This window comes from Emys orbicularis, chromosome 6 (genome assembly GCF_028017835.1).
Source record: "Emys orbicularis isolate rEmyOrb1 chromosome 6, rEmyOrb1.hap1, whole genome shotgun sequence".
Classification (NCBI taxonomy): domain Eukaryota; kingdom Metazoa; phylum Chordata; order Testudines; family Emydidae; genus Emys; species Emys orbicularis.
In genome coordinates, this window is record NC_088688.1 from 96,327,781 (window position 1) to 96,346,482 (window position 18,702).

General features: G+C 42.2%; 1 protein-coding gene across 4 annotated transcripts in view; it reads right to left on the minus strand.

The window, feature by feature from the left end:
- The window catches only part of TRPM3 (transient receptor potential cation channel subfamily M member 3), a 621,784-nt gene that overhangs the window by 28,307 nt on the left and 574,775 nt on the right, over positions 1-18,702 (minus strand). For all 4 annotated transcript variants that reach the window (XM_065406154.1, XM_065406153.1, XM_065406152.1 and 1 more), the window contains 2 exons: positions 17,604-17,771; positions 6,423-6,563 (listed from right to left, as the gene is read on the minus strand). In XM_065406154.1, the coding sequence (XP_065262226.1) occupies positions 6,423-6,563; positions 17,604-17,771 (309 nt within the window). The remainder of the gene's footprint in view (positions 1-6,422; positions 6,564-17,603; positions 17,772-18,702) is intronic.

The following is an 18,702-nucleotide window of genomic DNA, read 5'->3' on the forward strand; positions in this document are numbered from 1 at the left end:
GTGAACATTTCCAATCCAGTCCATTTCGCTCCTACCTATTGCTTTTTACTCACCTGACATTTCTTGTCCACACATACAATCATTCTGACCTAGTTCCTCTACCTCAGACCCACCCTGACCTTCTCTGCCCTTAATGCACAACCCTTTTAATTTGGATCCCCTGTATCCAAGGTGATGCTGTGATAGATATAACAATTTCCTGCAACATTCTTGGAAAACCTTATTGTCTTATGTAATTGTAGTGAGTCGGTGTGGCTCCCCTCCTGCCCAGCAGAGGGAGAGCCCTTACAGACACCCAAGTGGGCGGAGTCACCGACGCCTGTTCCCGCCCCCCGGAAGTCAGGGGGTGGGACGGGAAGTATAAAAGCTGGCCGCCAGAGCTCAGTGAGAGCCCAGCCACCGCAGGGAGCAGACGTGCGGCCGGGAGCTCCCGGCCGGGAGACCGCCGAGGCCCGAGGCCATTGCCCTAGCTGGCCGGAGCTGCCCCGAGCCCATTACGAGGAGGAGCCGCCAGAGCCCGTCCGCTCCCGTTGTTGGGAGGAGCCGCTGGAACTCCCCCACACCAACCCCGAAGGCGAGACGGCACCAGAGCCCCTCCGCCCCTGCTGTTACCCGGAGGAGCCGCCCGAGTGCAATTGGCCGGATTTCCCTGAGGAGCTGCCGGACCTGCCACCAAGTTCCCCCTCAGGGCCTACCTCATCCATGGCACCGGGCCCAGTCCAGTCCACCAGCATGGGCTCCTCTCGGCCGGGGCTTGGTGGCAGGTCCGGCAGCTCCTCAGGGAAATCCGGCCAATTGCACTCGGGCGGCTCCTCCGGGTAACAGCAGGGGCGGAGGGGCTCTGGTGCCGTCTCGCCTTCGGGGTTGGTGTGGGGGAGTTCCAGCGGCTCCTCCCAACGACCGGAGCGGACGGGCTTCGGCGGCTCCTCCTCGTAATGGGCTCGGGGCAGCTCCAGCCAGCTACGGCAACGGCCTCGGGCCTTGGAGGTCTCCCGGCCGGGAGCTCCCGGACGCACGTCTGCTCCCTGCGGTGGCTGGGCTCTCACTGAGCTCTGGCGGCCAGCTTTTATACTTCCCGTCCCGCCCCTTGACTTCCGGGGGGCGGGAACAGGCGTCGGTGACTCCGCCCACTTGGGTGTCTGTAAGGGCTCTCCCTCTGCTGGGCAGGAGGGGAGCCACACCGACTCACTACAGTAATACTATGGGCCGGAATTGTATGTAACCTCTCTAGGGGGAAGATGTGATGTGAAGTGGGGAGTTTAAAGGAATATAATGAAATTGTGCCAAAAATAGACTTTTTGGGGCAATAAATGCAAAGTAGATTTCCTGGAAAATGCCTAGGGAGAGGTTAATGCAAATTCCTCACCTCCAGTTACGCAAAAACCCAGCCTTTTGAAGCTACATCCTCCAGGAGAGGGTGACTGTCTGCTGGTTACTTGTTTCCAGAATTTAGAGATCAAAGACTTGAACTGTTTAAAGAAAGAGGCTGATCTACCCAGCTGGTGTTCTGGTTCTGAATCTGAGACAGTTAAGAGCTTATAATCATGGGGAAAACCCAGTTGTGTGTTTTGAAGGAGTGACACCCACCAGAGCCTAAGGTTGGAGTTGGTGCAACCTCTGGTAAGCTTTTTAGCATGTGCATAGATTATTTTAATTTTTTAATATCTTCTCTGTAATGCTTTCACCTTAGGAATAAATGTGCTTGCTTATAAAGAGCTGTATGGTAACTTATGACTGTGGGCAATACACTGGGCATAGCCTCTGGGGAGAAAGCAAAGCACAAACACTGGTTTCTTAGGCATTCTGGCTTGCTGGGGATATCATAGTGTAGGGAAGGAACTGTGCAACCTGGAAAAACCCTTGAGGAGGGGGAGAGATGAGGGTCTGTACCCAAAAGAGGTGACAGCTGAGGAGTCGGGAGCCTAGAGTGGGTGCTCTTGGTGGACAAAAGGGGGGAATACAGGTGAAGTTACCCTGAACTGTGACTACTACTACCTGTCCTGACTCAGAGTAATACTGCATCTAGCCTGGTCATCATACATACTATTTCTACTACCTTGACCATCTATATCCTTACTGCTCTGGCCTGACTGCTTCTGTTGCTCACCCACCTATCCTCACCTCTTTCCAACCTTCGCAGCACAACTGCTCTGGTCCTCTCCCTTCATATTTCTGCTATCTGCCCTATCATCTATAGGGGGTCGAAAAAGATGGTGGGTTTTTTTTTTTTTTAGTATGTTGGGACATAGGCCGTTTATAAAAAACAAATAAAATAAATGAAGCACCTCTGATCAGCCAACTAGGAGAAACTATGAACATAAGAATGGCTATACTGGGTTAAGCCTATAGTCCATCTAACCCAGTATCCTGTCTTCCGACAGTGGCTGGAATGAACAGAATAGGGCAATTATCGACTGATCGATCCCTGGTAGATCAGTCCCAGCTTCTGGCAGTCAGAGGTATAAGGACATCCAGAGGATGGGGTAGTGCCCTGACCATCTTGGCTAACAGCCATTGGTAGACCTATCCTCCATGAACTTACCCAGTTATTTTTTTAACCAGTTATACTTTTGGCCTTCCCAACACCCCATGGCCACACTTTCCACAAGTTGACTATGTATTGTGGGAAGAAGTACTTTCCTATGTTATTTTAAAACCTGCTGCTTATTAATGTCATTGGGTGACCCATGGTTCTTGCATTATGTGAAGGGGGTAAATAACATTTTCCTATTCCCTTTCTCCACATCATTCATGATTTTATAGACCTCTATCTTATATCACCCCTTCATCATCTCTTTTCTGAACTGACCAGTCCCAGTCTTTTTAATCTTTTCTCAGGGAGGCTGCTCCATACCACTAATCCTTTTTGTTGCCCTTCTCTGTACTTTTTCAATTTCTCATACATCTTTTTGAGATGGGACAACCAGAACTACATGCAGTATTCAAGGTGTGGGCATATCATGGATTTATACAGTTTAATTATGATATTTTCTGTCTTATTATCTATCCCTTTCCTAATGGTTCCTAATATTGTTAGCATTTTTGACTGCTGCTGCACATTAAGCAGATGTTTTCAGAGAACTATGACTCCACAATCTCTTGAATGGTAACAGCTAATTTAGACCCTATCATTTTGTATGCATCAGTGGGATTAGGTTGTCCAATGTCAATCATTTTGCATTTATCAACATTGAATTTTATCTCTCATTTTGTTGCCCAGATGCCCAGTTTCGTAACTGTTCAGTCTGCTTTGGATTTAACCATCTTGAGTAATTTTGTATCATCTGCAAACCTTGTCACCTCACTGTTTACTGCTTTTTCCTAATCATTTATGAATATGTTGAATAGCACTGGTCCCAGTAGAGATGCTTGGGGGACCTGCTATATACTGCTCTCCAATGTGAAAACTGACCATTTATTCCTACCCTTTGTTTCCTATCTTTGAACCAATTACTGATCCATGAGAAGACCTTTCCTCTCATCTCATTAATGCTTACTTTGCTTAATAGCCTTTGGTGAGGGAACTTTGGTGAGTGACATGGAGTCACTGTGGAATAATTCTGTGGCAGGGATATTTGACTCTGGTCAGACTTTGCAGTGCTCAGTTCCCTTCTCTTTTCCCTGTGAGTACCTCACTGTTCGAGCAACAGCTCTATGACACAGAATATTTTAGGTCAAACTCTTCAGAGAACATCTTCAGTGCCAGGCGTAGAGATTTAGGCGTGTGTTCTGTTAACGCTGACATCTTATTACAAGTGTTTGTACTTCAAGAAGTAGGTTTATCTTTCTTTTTATTGTCTCTAAGTCTATTGCCTATGCTGTAACAAGGTCAAAAGGAAGCAACATAATGGGGCTGTGTATTTTGGAAGGAACATAGTAGTGACTTCAGTGGTGGTAGACAGTGATCAGCACCTAACAGAATTGGGTCCATAGTGCTGCTCTGTTCAATTAGTTCACACAAACAATTTGTTGAAGTGTGTAAAAGCATAAGGCTTGCAGTACTGAGTGCTGGCTTTATTTTCAGTCACTGGCTTGGAAACCACCTAGGCAAATTCTTTAAATTGACCATAATTATGAGCACAGCTAACATCTACCTCTTCTACTTACAACAGGAGGAGGAAATGGACTCATCCCTTCTTTCAGATCTGTATTTGGTGATTGGATTGTTTCTCTAGAGCTAACCTGATCTTTGCAACATGTTTAAAGGAAAGGGAGAGCCAGGTTGACCTATTCTGGGGTCTAGTCCTTTTGAATCAACAGATGTCTAATCTGAGTGGGACTGGCTGGACTGAAAATGTTGCTACCTAATTAGGGTGACCAGATGTCCCAATTTTATAGGGACAGTCCTGATTTTTGGGTCTTTTTCTTATATAGGCTCCTGTTACCCCCCACCCCATCCCGATTTTTCACATTTGCTGTCTGGTCACCCTATATCTAATTGAAAGAACAGCTTCAAAGTATGATGGGTCTATTCCCCATGCAAAACAACATAGGGACAGTGTCTTTGAAAGCCAGGTGATCCCACCTCTTGATATCTTTTTTCAGTTAAAATGTACCATTAGATAGATCTTGCCTGTTCTTGGCAACTAATCCCACCAATCCAAGTTGAATTGGGCCCCTTTAATGAATGAGTGGATATTAGTGTTGTAAAAATACAATGTCCATTTCAATAGTAACAGTCACAACACGCTGAGTTTAGCCCACTCCAACATACATTAAGAATGACGGTATTAGAGGTGGGCACAGAATAATGGAATGGTTTTCTGTGCCATTCATATTGACAATTGTAGTTGACACGGACACTTTCCCTGCTTGTTGAACCCTTGTTGAATACAAAGATTTTGGGGATTTCTTTTGAATAGTTTTTAGCCTATACTTCTTTTAAAAAAATGAGCCAGACTGATTTCAGAGCTATTCTAACCCTCACTTGGAAGTTGCCTTTCTTTCATTTTGCAGCATTTCTCATTCAAGTCCAATCAGCCAGGCCTCACAGCCTTACTTTGCTCTGGAAGATGAATCTAGCCAAGATCCATTAATAAGTGACCCTGACCTCCCTCAGGACTTAAAATAGTAGAAACAGGTCTAAATGAAAATGTAGTATTGACCTCCCTCTTCCATTTCAGGATTGAAATAGTAGTGCAAGCCAGGCCACTCATTTTGCTTACAGTGGAAAGAATTGTCTTGGTAGGAATAATGCACATTGATACTCATAATGATACTGGACTGCTGATAAGCAGTTTTTAGATTCATCAGCTTGATTAACATTTATTAGCTACAGTTCAGTAGTATTTTGTTGGATGACACTTGCCATCTTGGAGTAAGTTACTAGCATACGCTCCCCACCATGGTTTGATCTCTGCTGACAGGGAGCTGTTTGTGTTATTTATATATGTATCATTAAGGTCTCAGCAGGAAAGCATGATTTTTTCCCCCAAGTCATCTCCCAAAACAGGGAGTTCTTTTTTGTGATTTGCTGAAATTGGGGTTGGGTTCAGCAGAAGGTAGATCATGAAAATTAGCCAAACGAAACAAAAATGATCTAAGGAAGTACACTGCTGTAGTAGCTGATACCTACTTTAATTAATTATGACCCAGTTATGGAGTCCTTACTCAGGCAAAGCTCCCACTGAGTCCAACAACAAATTCAATGGGAGTACTGCCTGATGGTGGACTTCAGAATTTGGCTGTATTATTGTAGTACTTAGAGACAGCTGTTTCCAAAAATAGGTCTACAACATTTACAGGCTCACCCGTTTGTCCATGTAAATCATCATTTGTACACCTCTACCCCGATATAACACGGTCCTCGGGAACCAAAAATCCCTTCTGTGTTATAGGTGAAACCCCGTTATATCAGGGTAGTGGCAGCAGGGCTCCAACGGTGATTTAAAGAGCCCTGGGCTCCCCACAGCAGCCAGAGCTCCGAGCCCTTTAAAGCGCCGCCGGAGCCCCGCTGCTGGAGCCCTGGGGTAGCAGCAGCAGGGCTCCAGCGGTGATTTAAAGAGCTCTGGGCTCCCCACAGCAGCCGGAGCCCGGGCCCTTTAAATCGCTGGCTGAGCCCTGCTGCCACAGCCCCGGGGGTAACAGCGGCAGGGCCCCAGCGGTGATTTAAAGGGCCCAGGGCTCCCCGCAGCAGCCGGAGCCTCGGGCCCTTTAAAGCTCTGCCCGAGCCCTGCTGCTGGAGCCCTGGGGTTATATGCGAACCCGGATTATATCAGGTCGCTGTATATCGGGGTAGAGGTGTATATGCAAATACTGTACTGTGGTTGAATTTGCAAATACCAGTCTGCTTCCCCAAATGGCATTTGTGAATGTATTAATGGAGGTCCTCTGAAAATTTGTGCCAGTACAGACAGATACATGGACAACGGAGTGACACCGACTTATTTACAAGTGCCTGTATTATGAGGAAGATAGCTTACCGTGTAGAACCAAAACTTAACTATGGGTGCATTGTAGAACTCGTATATCTTTCTTCCGAGAGGGATCAGTCTGTGTCTGCTGTGAACTTCTTCTTCCTCCTTCTTTCTTGATGATTCTCCATTCCCTCGGCCCAACATTGCCTGTAACAAGAAAGGTAGTTATTTCCTTGTGAACTACGAACTACACCTTAATTGGATCCCACAGGGTGGATTGCTATTTGTGAAAGTGTCAAAAGGAGTCACATTAATTGATTCTCTGATATCTTCATCTTAACATGAGGATCGGGTCAGATGACCCATCCCTGTTGGGCCCATGTAGCTGCAGGATTCGAACTGCTTTGTTTGTAAACAATCTCTTTTGGATGGGAAGCTCCAGTTCAGATCATATCAATTGTTCCCTCATAAGCTGAAGGAGCCACACACTTCAGCAGAACTGTCAATACCAATGTGACTACTGAGCTCCGTTCACATGTTGGTTCTGGGACAAGAATAAGATGTGGGAGACATTTCTGCTTTTTGCTATATTGATTTCTCTTCTCCCAACAGTCACTTTCTATTATGTAGCTATGTGCAAAGCAGAGAAGGTTAGAATAGAAGTTGTTATAAGAAAATGATCAGAGAGTTGATACTGGAAGCGAAACGCAGGAAGGAGGAAAGCAGGTGTTGAAGGTTACTGAATTAGAAATAACGAAGTTGGCTGTTGTTCATGTTGATTGTTGTATCCTACTTAGGCCACAATCCTGCAGTGATCTCCATATGGATGCAGAGGCCTGCACTTTGGAGTCCATTGCAGGAATGAGGCTTTAGACTGTAAGCTCCTTGCTATAGGGATTGTATCTTCTTCCAGGGTTATTTTCCAGAATGCTGAACACACTTTAGCTGAGGATCTACCACATAGTGTAAATTGCCTTAGCTCCACTGACTTCAATGACTTGATTTCATTGGCGCTATTACAATTTACACCAGTGGAGGATCTGCCGCTAGGTATTTTAGAAATAAATACATAAGACATTAATAAATACAATACCAATGGTGACTAAACAACAACAATGGATGTTGTCTACATGTAGAGCTAGTCTGAAATTCATGCTCAACCTTAGAGAGAGAGAATGATTACAATAAATATTACTCACTGAATCTTAAATGATTTTATAACCTCTGAAGAATGGCATTGTTTTCCTTAAAGAAATAAGGCCAAAAAAAAAAAAAAAAGAAAAGTGTCCTCCTGTATTTGTAATACTGACTGTAGAACTGCTCTTTTGTTTTCACTCCTCTCTGAATAGGAGACTCAGGGTAGCTGGAATTTTATGAGAGTTTCCATGTTGCGAGGAAGTTCCCACTCTTAAATTTGTTGTGACAGGCACAGATTTTGATACTTCTCCATATAGTGACACCTGAAAGTCAAGTATTTTGATACCTATTGTCTTACTTACGTGCGCTGGTGCTGCCCTGATGCTTTCAGTTAATGTTTCTAGAACACTTTCCTTCTGAAGATTTCAAAGCATTTTAAACATGAATTAATGCAGCCTCGAAACACCCTTGCAAGTATTGCTATTATCCCCATTTTACAAAGGAGGAAACTAAGACACAGAGAGGTCAAGTGACTTGTCTAAAGTCACACAGGATGTCATGGCAGAGGTGTTTTCTCCCAATCCAGCATTTGTACTTTAATAACACTGTCCTTCCTTCCTTCATGTGTCCTGATTCAGCAAGGCATTTAATCGTATACGTAATTAGTTGACTTCAGTGGGATTATTTATGTGCTTAAAGTGCCTTGCTGGAAATGCGATATGGCCCACCACCATAATAGCTAAGCAATTCCTAAATATTTAAAAATAAACATTACAATCTCTTGTTTGTTTATTTGTGTGTGTACGTAGACTATATTGAGGAGAAAGCCAAGTCAAAAAATGAATTTTACCTTCTGCAATGGGAGGTGGTATTTCTGAGGATAATGACATTACAGTTCTGTGCCATTCTTCCTGGTGCTGAAAATTTTGAAGGTACTTTTGGGAAGATGCAGGTAAACTAAGGATGAATCCCCTAAACTCTTGATATTACATCTGATGTTTGCTGGGGCACTCCTATATTAAATAACCTCTTGATGGCTTTCCTTAATCTATAATATTAATTCATAACATTCATGTTCTTACATTCTATCTCCCTGAATAACCAGATTATTATATTGCTGTAACACCTTTGTCCTTTCTAGGGCTGTCAAGCAAGTAAAAAAATTCATCGCAATGAATCGCACTGTTAAACAATAATAGAATACTATTTATATAAATATTTTTGGATGTTTTCCACATTTTCAAATATATTGATTTCAATTATAACATAGAATATGAAATATATAGTGCTCACTTTATATTTATTTTTATTATAAATATTTGCACTGTAAAAATAAAAGAAATATTATTTTTCAATTCACTAATACTAGTACTGTAGTGCAATCTCTTATCATGAAAGTTGAACTTACAAATGTAGAATTATGTATAAAAGATAACTGCATTCAAAAATAAAAATGTAAAACTTTAGAGCCTACAAGTCCACTCAGTCCTATTTCTTGCTCAACCAATCGCTCAGACAAACAAGTTTGTTTACATTTGCAGGAGATAATGCTGCCCGCTTATTGTTTACAATGTCACCTGAAAGAGAGAACAGGCATTCACATGGCACTGTTGTAGCCGGCGTTGCAAGATATTTACACGCCAGATGCGCTAAATATTCATATGTCCCTTCATGCTTCAACCACTATTCCAGAGGACATGCATCCATGCTGATGATGGGTTCTGCTCGATAACGATCCAAAGCAGTGCAGACTAATGCATATCCATTTTCATCATGTGAGTCAGATGCCAACAGCAGACGGTTGATTTTCTTTTTTGGTGGTTTGGGTTCTGTAGTTGCTGCATCAGAGTGTTGCTCTTTTAAGACTTCTGAAAGCATGCTCCTTACCCCTCCCGATCAGACTTTGGAAGGCACTTCTTAAATCTTGGCTTGAGTGCTGTCGCTTTTTTTAGAAATCTCACATTGGTACCTTCTTTGTGTTTTGTCAAATCTGCAGTGAAAAAGTGTTCTTAAAATGAACAACATGCTGGGTCATCATCCGAGACTGCTATAACATGAAATATATGGCAGAATGTGGGTTAAACACAGAGCAGGAGACATACAATTCTCCCCCAAGGAGTTCAGTCACAAATTTAATTAATGCATTATTTTTTTTAAACCAGCGTCATCAGCATGGAAACATGTCCTCTGGAATGGTGGCCAAAGCATGAACGGGCATACGAATGTTTAGCATATTTGGCACATAAATACCTTGCAATGATAGCTACAAAAGTGCAATGTGAATGTCTGTTCTCACTTTCAGGTAACATTGTAAACAAGAAGTGGGCAGCAGTATCTCCCGTAAATATAGACAAACAAGTTTGTTGATATTTTAGTGATTGGCTGAACAAGAAGTAGGACTCAGTGGACTTGTAGGCTCTAAAGTTTTACATTGTTTTGTTTTTGAGTGCAGTTATGTAACAAAAAAAAATCTACATTTGTAAGTTGTGCTTTCATGATAAAGAGATTGCACTACAGTACTTGTATGAGGTGAATTCAAAACTATTTCTTTTGTTTATCATTTTTACAGTGCAAATATTTGTAATAAAATAATATAGAGTACTGTACACTTTGTATTCTGTGTTGTAATTGAAATCAATATATCTGAACAGATGGAAAAACATCCAAAATATTTAATAAATTTCAATTGGTATTCTATTGTTTAACAGTGCGATTAAAACTGTGATTAATCATAATAAATTTTTAAAATTGCCATTAATTTTTTTGAGTAATCGCATGAGTTAACTGCGATTAATCGACAACCCTAGTCCTTTCTCTTCCCATACTCTTCAGACTGTTTGACACCCCACATTATTGTGTCATATCTATAATTTAGAATGCAAGTTCTTAAGGACAGGCACTGTACCTTGCTATATCTTCTGGGAAGCCTTTCCTACATTTTTTGGCCTTATAAAGAATAAATTGTAACAATTCAATCAAAGCATGAACCTATGTATTTATTTCTGTCTGTCTAGATATTTATAGGGTACTTATTGTTAAGGTATCTAAGTTTTTGCTGCCATTTCTAGGGTTTACACTTTATTTGATTCATGTTAGTTTTCTCAGTGTTATTGCTATTTGCCATGTGGTTGCTCAGTTTCTTGTATTTGACTGAGTACCTGCTAACTGTAAGTCTCTATAGAAAAAGAACAAAGATCTAAGACTCAAGGACAGAGTAGAAGCTGAGTCTTTTCTCCCCCTCTTAAAACTGCAGTCCATCTTAGAAGAGTTATTTATCCATTAGCTCATTGTGTCTATCCCAGACGCTAGGGGCATTACCAAATGTGTTTAAAACAACTGGTATTAAATATTAACACAGGGCACCCAACTTAGACCCAAAAAATAAGTCACAAGAAGTTTGGGTGAGATATAGTAGCAGAATAAAAGGAGGAAGTGGTTAATGACCAAAGGGAAGTGGTAGCAGGATTCACTTTAGCTAAGCAGACTGACTCACTCCTTGCAGTCTCTATCTGCAGCATTCAGTGAATGTAATAATACTAATAGAGACTGTTAACCCTTCCCATTACAAAAGACAATTTGCTCGAGGGACACAGGGACAGAGTTATTTCCCAGGTCACAAGAGAGGATGGCTTTCTGCATGTGATTTGAGATGCTCTGAACAATTTCTGCTCTTCCTGCCTGAGAAAATCATTTGTCTGCTTACTTCCCTCTGCCTCCTGAGTGTTTATGGGGAAAACTGATATCTGGTGCTACACAAATCTGCAGTGCCTATCCTGGGGGCTTCTAGCTCTGTTGCCTGCTTGTGCTCAAGAGTTCTGAGGGAGAGGTGAAAAAGGGCTTTGGCAGATTTATCTAAGGCACTGGGCAGTGTTTCAGGGCGGGTGACTATTCAACAGATTCCAAACCCTTCACAGTTTCATAAATGTGTGACTCTGAATGGTCCTGTACTCCCACAGCAGTCAACGTGATAAGGTCCCGTTCAGTATCTTGCTTTAGGTTCCTTTTTTATTTCACTATTGCTGCTTTATTGCCTAGTTATTCTTGTTTTCTTGTAGATAATGATGCTGAGGTTAAACATGTTACAGTCATTTCAAAATAACCATCTACCACAGAGCCACCCTCCCCCACATTGCAGATGGGGAATAGCTTTAAAACTGCTAGGGATTAGGCTTAACCTAATGTCCCAGGATGTTAATTTCATGATGGTATTAACAAATCTGAAAAGCCTTCCCATTAAAAATATTATAGAAAGAGCCTGAGTCAAGGGACAGTTTGCACTGTGCTGTTGCAAGCAATGAATGTGAACAAACATGTGTCTATTTCTGAGGAGAAGTAGAAGATAGGAGAAACAGTGAGACTACACTGAAACTGTTTGGTGTAAATGGCATCTCATTTTCTAAAACTTTGCCTGTGGTTTGCCATGAGTCAATCAGAGTAATCCTGACTTCAGGGCAACACGCACAGTGCAGTATATCTGCAGCATCCTCATTACTTGCTTTCCCTTTGGCCTGCAGTTTTATGTTGTGTGCTACATGTACGTTATTGAGTTGGACATGGGGATTTTGTGAGCAGGGTTCTGGGATTTTTTTAGGCATGTAGTTTTATTTCATTGTAATTATGTTTAGAGTTGTTCCAGCAACAAGAAACATTTGGGTTGTGCACTTACAAATTAAAATATGTTGTTTAGTAGTAGCAATATATACTGTGTATTTGTTTTATAACAGGAATTTTGGTCCCACTGAATATGAGCTTAGGCTTTTCAGAATTCATCGTTAGGGTATGTCTTCACTACCCGCTGGATTGGCGGGTAGTAATCGATCTATCGGGGATCGATTTATCGCATTTCGTCTAGACGCGATAAATTGATCCCCGAACGTGCTCCCCATTGACTCCGGAACTCCACCAGAGCGAGAGACGGTAGCGGAGTCGACGGGGGAGCCGCAGCCGTCGATCCCGCGCTGTGAGGACCCGAGGTAAATCGATCTAAGATACTTCGACTTCATCTACGCTATTCACATAGCTGAAGTTGCGTATCTTAGATCGATTCCCCCCCCCAGTGTAGACCAGCCCTTAGTGAAATGCATAAGCTATTTACAAACTTTAGTATCTACAAACTAGTGAGGAAAAATGGAACATAACTCACTGAATATCCATCTACGTGCACACGTGCGCACACGCACACAACCATCTCCACAATACAGTGGGAAATGATGGCCATGTGATAACAGTTCTGGGTGGCTATTCCTTGCTAAGGAATGGATGCTCTCATTGTTTCTAGGACAAAAATAGCTAAAAACCCCAGAGATGTAAGCATGTAAAAACCAGATTTTGCATGTGCTCAATAGTTCCTTTTTCTGAACACTGAGAACAGAGTTTTCTAGACACTGATCTATACTAACTGCAGCTCTACGTGCTCAATTCTGCAGCATCTGCTGAACATTGTTGAAAGAAATAAGCAGAGACAAAGCACTAGTGCTGGGCATATGTCTACACAGCATTTTGGAGCAAGCCCCCCAGCCTTGGTCAACAGACTTATAGATTTTAAGGCCAGAAGGAATCGTTATGATCATCTAGTCTGACCTCCTGTATAACACAGACCATACATATCATTTTGGGGAAGTTCTTCCTAGAGCAGATCGTATAGAAAAACATGCAATCTTGATTTAAAAAATGGTCAGTGATGGGCCAGCAGGGCTTGCACTAGCACTCTAAAAATAACTGTGCAGACAGCACTTTGAAGCTGTGGCTTGGGTAGGAGTTTAGTGGGAGGGGTGAGCTTCAAAGCCCGAGCTCCAGCCCAAGCTGAAACTCCAAAGCTCTGCCTATACAGCTATTTTTAGCACACTAGTGTGATCCCCGCCAGACCATCTTTTGACTTGGCCTACGAGGTTTGCTCCAAAATGCTGCGTAAGACTTACCCTTAGTGTTTGCTCAGCAGCTGTACAGAGAGGTGGCCACACAGTGTGCAGAAATGTTCTGCAGTTAGGGTGAAATTCATCTCTGTGCAATGGGCTAATGCATGGGCTAATGCACTACTTAAGTCCCCAAATTATGGCTTTTACATGAGACATAAGTGGTGCATCCCTTGTGCTGGTTCTCTGCACCGGGACGAATTTCACCCATAGTGCTTAGCAATGTGAGCAAGCTTATATATTCACCCTGAACTGAGTCATGGGGAGTGAGCAGAAGTGTATGAGTGGGGGTGAGTTAAGGCCTGGCCAGGGCAAAGGTGTTAAGTTCAGCTCAGTGGCCCCATGTGTAGCATTTGCAGCTGCTCCTATTGCTTGCCAATAACAGCAGTTTACTCAAGTCAGATTAAGAGTTGCTGACAGCAGGGAGGACAGAGACAGAAATATGTCCAGGGGTTGTGGGAAAACAATTTCCCTCACAGACAGCCATTCAGTGTTTCCTGGCACAAAGAGGCAACCATTTTTTTGCCAGCCTTTCCTAGACAACTGTGCTCATTTCCCCCTGTTCACTTGGTCTTTAAGAAAAAACAGGCAAAACCACCCTGCTATCTCACAGCTCTCATCTGTACCACTGCAGCGCTGACCCCACGGAGAAGCTAACTTTCAAAGCTTTGTAGCTTTAGGGTTTCAGTCTGTATTGGTTTTATTTTATTTATTTTTTTAAATTCCAGAAAGAGTCTGAATCATTTCATATCCAAAAAACTAACCTACTTGAGATTTTTTTGAAAAGGGGAATGTCCTAAGCCCAAACATGTTTCTTTTATTTGCACTCTTACTACTTGTAGAAGGGGAGACACTTTATTTGATGTGGAAAATTAGAACTAAACAAAGAAAATACTGAATGAATGACTGTGATGTGGTATGTTGTTCCCGGAAATAAGATTGTCAGTGGAAGAGTTAGACTCCTGTAGATTTTAGTCTCCTGCCACTCCTCCCCCCATCCAGTAATTCTTCAAATTTAAGTATTAAGGATTAGTGAGTGAAAGTTCCATGCACAAATCCTATGACTTGTTAACCCTTTTTGTGCTGGGGTTGCAATGATGACAGAGGAACTCTAGCAAATGTGTTCTTGTGGGCATGTTATATCAGGAAATCCTGTTGCCTATCACCAAAGTGTTAATGGGATTTGTGCCTGGCACTCCCATGCACCTGTTAGAAATTTAAAAAGCAAAAATAAATAACAAGTAATTTACAATGTATAAAGTCAGCATTCTAGTGACATGTACTATGGATGATAACTTAGGGCTTGTCTATTGGATAGGGTAATGGACACTGAGGGTATGATTTTTTAGGCACAGTAACATGTTGCGCATTAATTGATCTGTGTGGACCTTACTGGTGCATACTAAAGGTTCCCTAATGAAATACTGATTCAAATGACACTACATTAAAGCACACTAGGGAACCTTTAGTGCACACCAGCAGGGTGCAACACATTAGTGCACTTTAGAAATCACACTCCTGTATTGTGCACTGCAACACCATGTAGCCAAGTCCTCAATTCCCCTTTCCTGATATAACTGTCCCTCTGGGTACTACCAAACAAAAAACTGTTAAAAAGCAGTATAAACACATACAAACATGCCGAGTCATACACACTGGCTTTATTTCCCTGCTTTTGCACCTTGTGTGGTCCTTTACTCCTGTGCAGAACGAGTGCAGATTGAGTGGAAAATGCTATCAGATCAGAATGGGAGCGATTTACACCCACTTTGCATAAGTGTAAACCAAGGCGGTAACACAATCCTTTTCGTGCACCACAGGGTGATGGTAAAATCCCCCCTGACCTCTGGGGCAGCACAGAAAACATAGAACACACCCTATTCTATAATAATCAATTCACAGAGTTGTACTACTAGCCATTTAAAAAAATGAGGGCAACTTTATATTCAAGATACACTTATGAAGAACTAATAGACATTATAAGCACTCTATAGACCTGAGTAGTGTGTGTTGTGGACAGTGATAAGACCATAGATGGTGTTGTAGATGGTTACGAGTAGTGGTTATAAGCAACTTGTTGGACTCTATAACAATTGATTAACCGTTGATGAAAACATCTATTAATAATTTATTAACTCTCATAAACTGTTTAACATGTACCCTAAATATTAAGTGTGACCAAAAAAAGGTCTTCATGAAAGAGCTTTTTGAGTAACCCTTCTGGGGTCCTCCTGTCCCAGGGGTGAAGCAGTTCAGATAAAATAAGAACCAATGCATAACTTTCACCCAAAATTTAAACCAAACTATTTTTCATAATTAGAAAAATGTCACTTGTTGTCAAGCCTGGGAGAGGCCTAAATATAGCAGCCTCCTGACATGGATGCTGTCTTTCTTCTGAAACTATCCAGAAAGGTCCCAGTTTCTGCAAATCTCCTACATCTCCACTGTGGGGCCCAGCAGCTTGCCTGCTGTTGATTGATGCAAAATTAATTAGTTGGGTGTTCTATAGCTCACAACTCAAGGACATATAAAAAACATTTGAATCCAGCAGCAGAGGGCCCAAGACCATATTACAAGAGCTGCTGGACTCCATGTGATCAGCTGGGTCCCCCTGCTCCTGCTTTTTGTAGAGAAGGTTGTAGTCATTCTCCCTGAATTGGGATATCAGTAGTGTGTGTGCTGCATATCAGGGAGTAGGGAGGCAGGGTCAAAGGAGAGAGCCATAGGACTGTCAGAGGGCTGAGAGGAAGGAAAGCTTAAATCCTAAGGCCTGCAGACAAGAATATATCATTCAGCGTATAGTGCTTTTTTAGTGGGAATCAGAAGGTTTTTAAAGGGAAATGTAGTATTGGAGACAAGAAACAGAGAGCCAGGATGTTCACAGAGAGATCATGGTATTTACCTCATCGCCATATTTTTACCCAATGCCATAAACACGGCACTGTGTGAAGCGCTTATTGGATTTGAATAAGCACTTCATGAATTGAGCAGAAGCCAGCAATAATTAATTGAAATTAATAGCTAATGAGTGGAAAACAGCCCATCCAATGCTATGCTGGCATCTGGTCTTTTCCAATGGCCAGGTTCTTGCCTGCAAATAGGTCCTGTAGGCAGGTCTTGTGGACCGATTCTTCCGCTTGCCTGCATATTGGGTCCTGTAGGCAGGTCCTTCTGCCTGCCTGCAGACGGGGTCCTGGGGGCAGCGCCTGCTGTTTGCCTGTGGGAAATAGGCTGTTTTTTAAAAAAATTAACCAGAAAGAACCCTTTTCTTTTTTACTGATGTGTTTCAGTTGCATCTTGGCCCTGGAGGACTAGGGTGGATTTAAAGCCCTTCAAAGCTCTTTGATGATGGGATTTGCAATTTCCCCCCTACCATGGCCAAATAAAAAATGCCCATGAAGCTGGATACAAACAAGGAACTGTGGAGATTTGTCTAATCATCAGAATTTCAATGGTTTGAGTCCTTTTGTGGTATAAATTATTCATTCAGGGTTACACTGTGCAATTCTAACATTTTAAATGAAGCAAATAAAATATTCATTATAAAAAAAAGAACACAATGAAATGTAACCCCCCCACCAAACTCCTGTTATTATCCAGGGCTAGATTGTGCAATCCTTTCTAAGTATTTCCACATGTGTACTAGTAAGTAATCACCAATGTGAGAAAGGGTTGAGTGAGGGACTCAAAGAGGTGAAATTCTGATTAGACAGATTTCCATATCTTAGCAGTAGACATACCAATACACTAATTTCTGCTTAATGAGAACAGATAAAAGGAAAAACCCTCCAGGCTCCATCCAAGCTTTGGGAACTCCCATTCTCCCTGCCTTCTGAACACACGAAAGACTAGTGCTCAGTCTCATCCAGGCCACTCATCCTAACATTATTGGGTGTGTTCTGAATCCTGCGAGTCTGTTACATTTAGTTCAGACAATGCCACGTTGCTGTTGGTCAATACATGACGTCACATCACAATGTGATGAGGCAGTATTGTCATGCACTGAGGCAACATCAGGACTCAAAGAGGCAAATTTGGTGATTCAGCATTGCAACATAAGTATTGAGTCCCGCCGAGGAAAGAGGATTTTTGGAGGCATTTATCCACTAAACTTGGACATTCTAGTCTGCAGTCCCTGTAGAGATTGGAATAGTAAATTGACAGAACTTAGGCTGGCTTTTGTATTATTTGCTCTTACTGTGAGTTCCATGTCCTCCTCTTCCTTTTCCTTTACTGGTTTTTCTGGTTCCTCTGGCTCCTTCTCTTGTAGATGGATCTCATGGGCCTGAGACATGTAAGGCATGTCATCTTTGTTCTTGAACTCCAAGCTGAGAATTGAAGGAGGAAGTAGAATTCCTAGAATTACCTAAAGCAATAATAATGATAATAATAATAATCATCTCAATTAACAGGTTATGATTATGGTGGTAGCTTAGTATCAAATGGAACAAGCCCCTTGGGGAATCTGGGAATCAAACATTCCAGTGTGTAAGTTTCAATGGCACCTGGAAATCTGTCATTTGAGATTTTGTTTACAGAGGACTGTGGGGAAACTAAGCATAGCATGCCTTGCAATGTTAATAGAAGTTATATGGCTAACTCATTGTGCTGAATAATTTATTTATCCCTAAATTGCTCATCTCATACATATTGTTACAAGCTAGAACACTACAAAATATTACCATAGTAGGCAGTAGGCGGAACCACAAAAGCATTGAACCTTGAACCTGAAAAGTCTTGCACATGGCACAGTAGAGTGTTCCAGTGTTAATGTGAGACACAAGAAATATTAGGCAATAGACATAGTCCTCTGCAGTAAGTGTTAGCCATGTCTACAATACAGAACCTGTGCTGGCATAGCTATGCTGGTAGATCCCACTAGTGGAGACGCAGCATAAACCAACAGAAGGAGTTTAGCCAGGATGGTAATACTGCCTCCCCAAAAGACATTAGCTATGCCAACGAAAGCACTCTTCTGTTGGCATAGTTACATCTACACTAGGGAGGTTGTTGACTTAGCTATGTTGGGTAGGAGTGTGATATTTTTGACACAGCTAGGTCAACGAAACTTAGTAGAGTAGATCAGGGCTTAGTAAGTTCCCTGTGGTCCCTTACTTGCAAGTACATAGGGTAGAATAGGTCAGGACAATGGCATGAGTGAGTCTGAGGAGACAGACTTAAAAGTATGCAATTTATGTGCTTAGGTATTCACTCCTGTAACTTGGCAGCCATGCAGCACTGCTCCTGTCAATGTGAGCTCAAATTCTCCTGTATTCGCTGTCTTGTGCTGCACATCC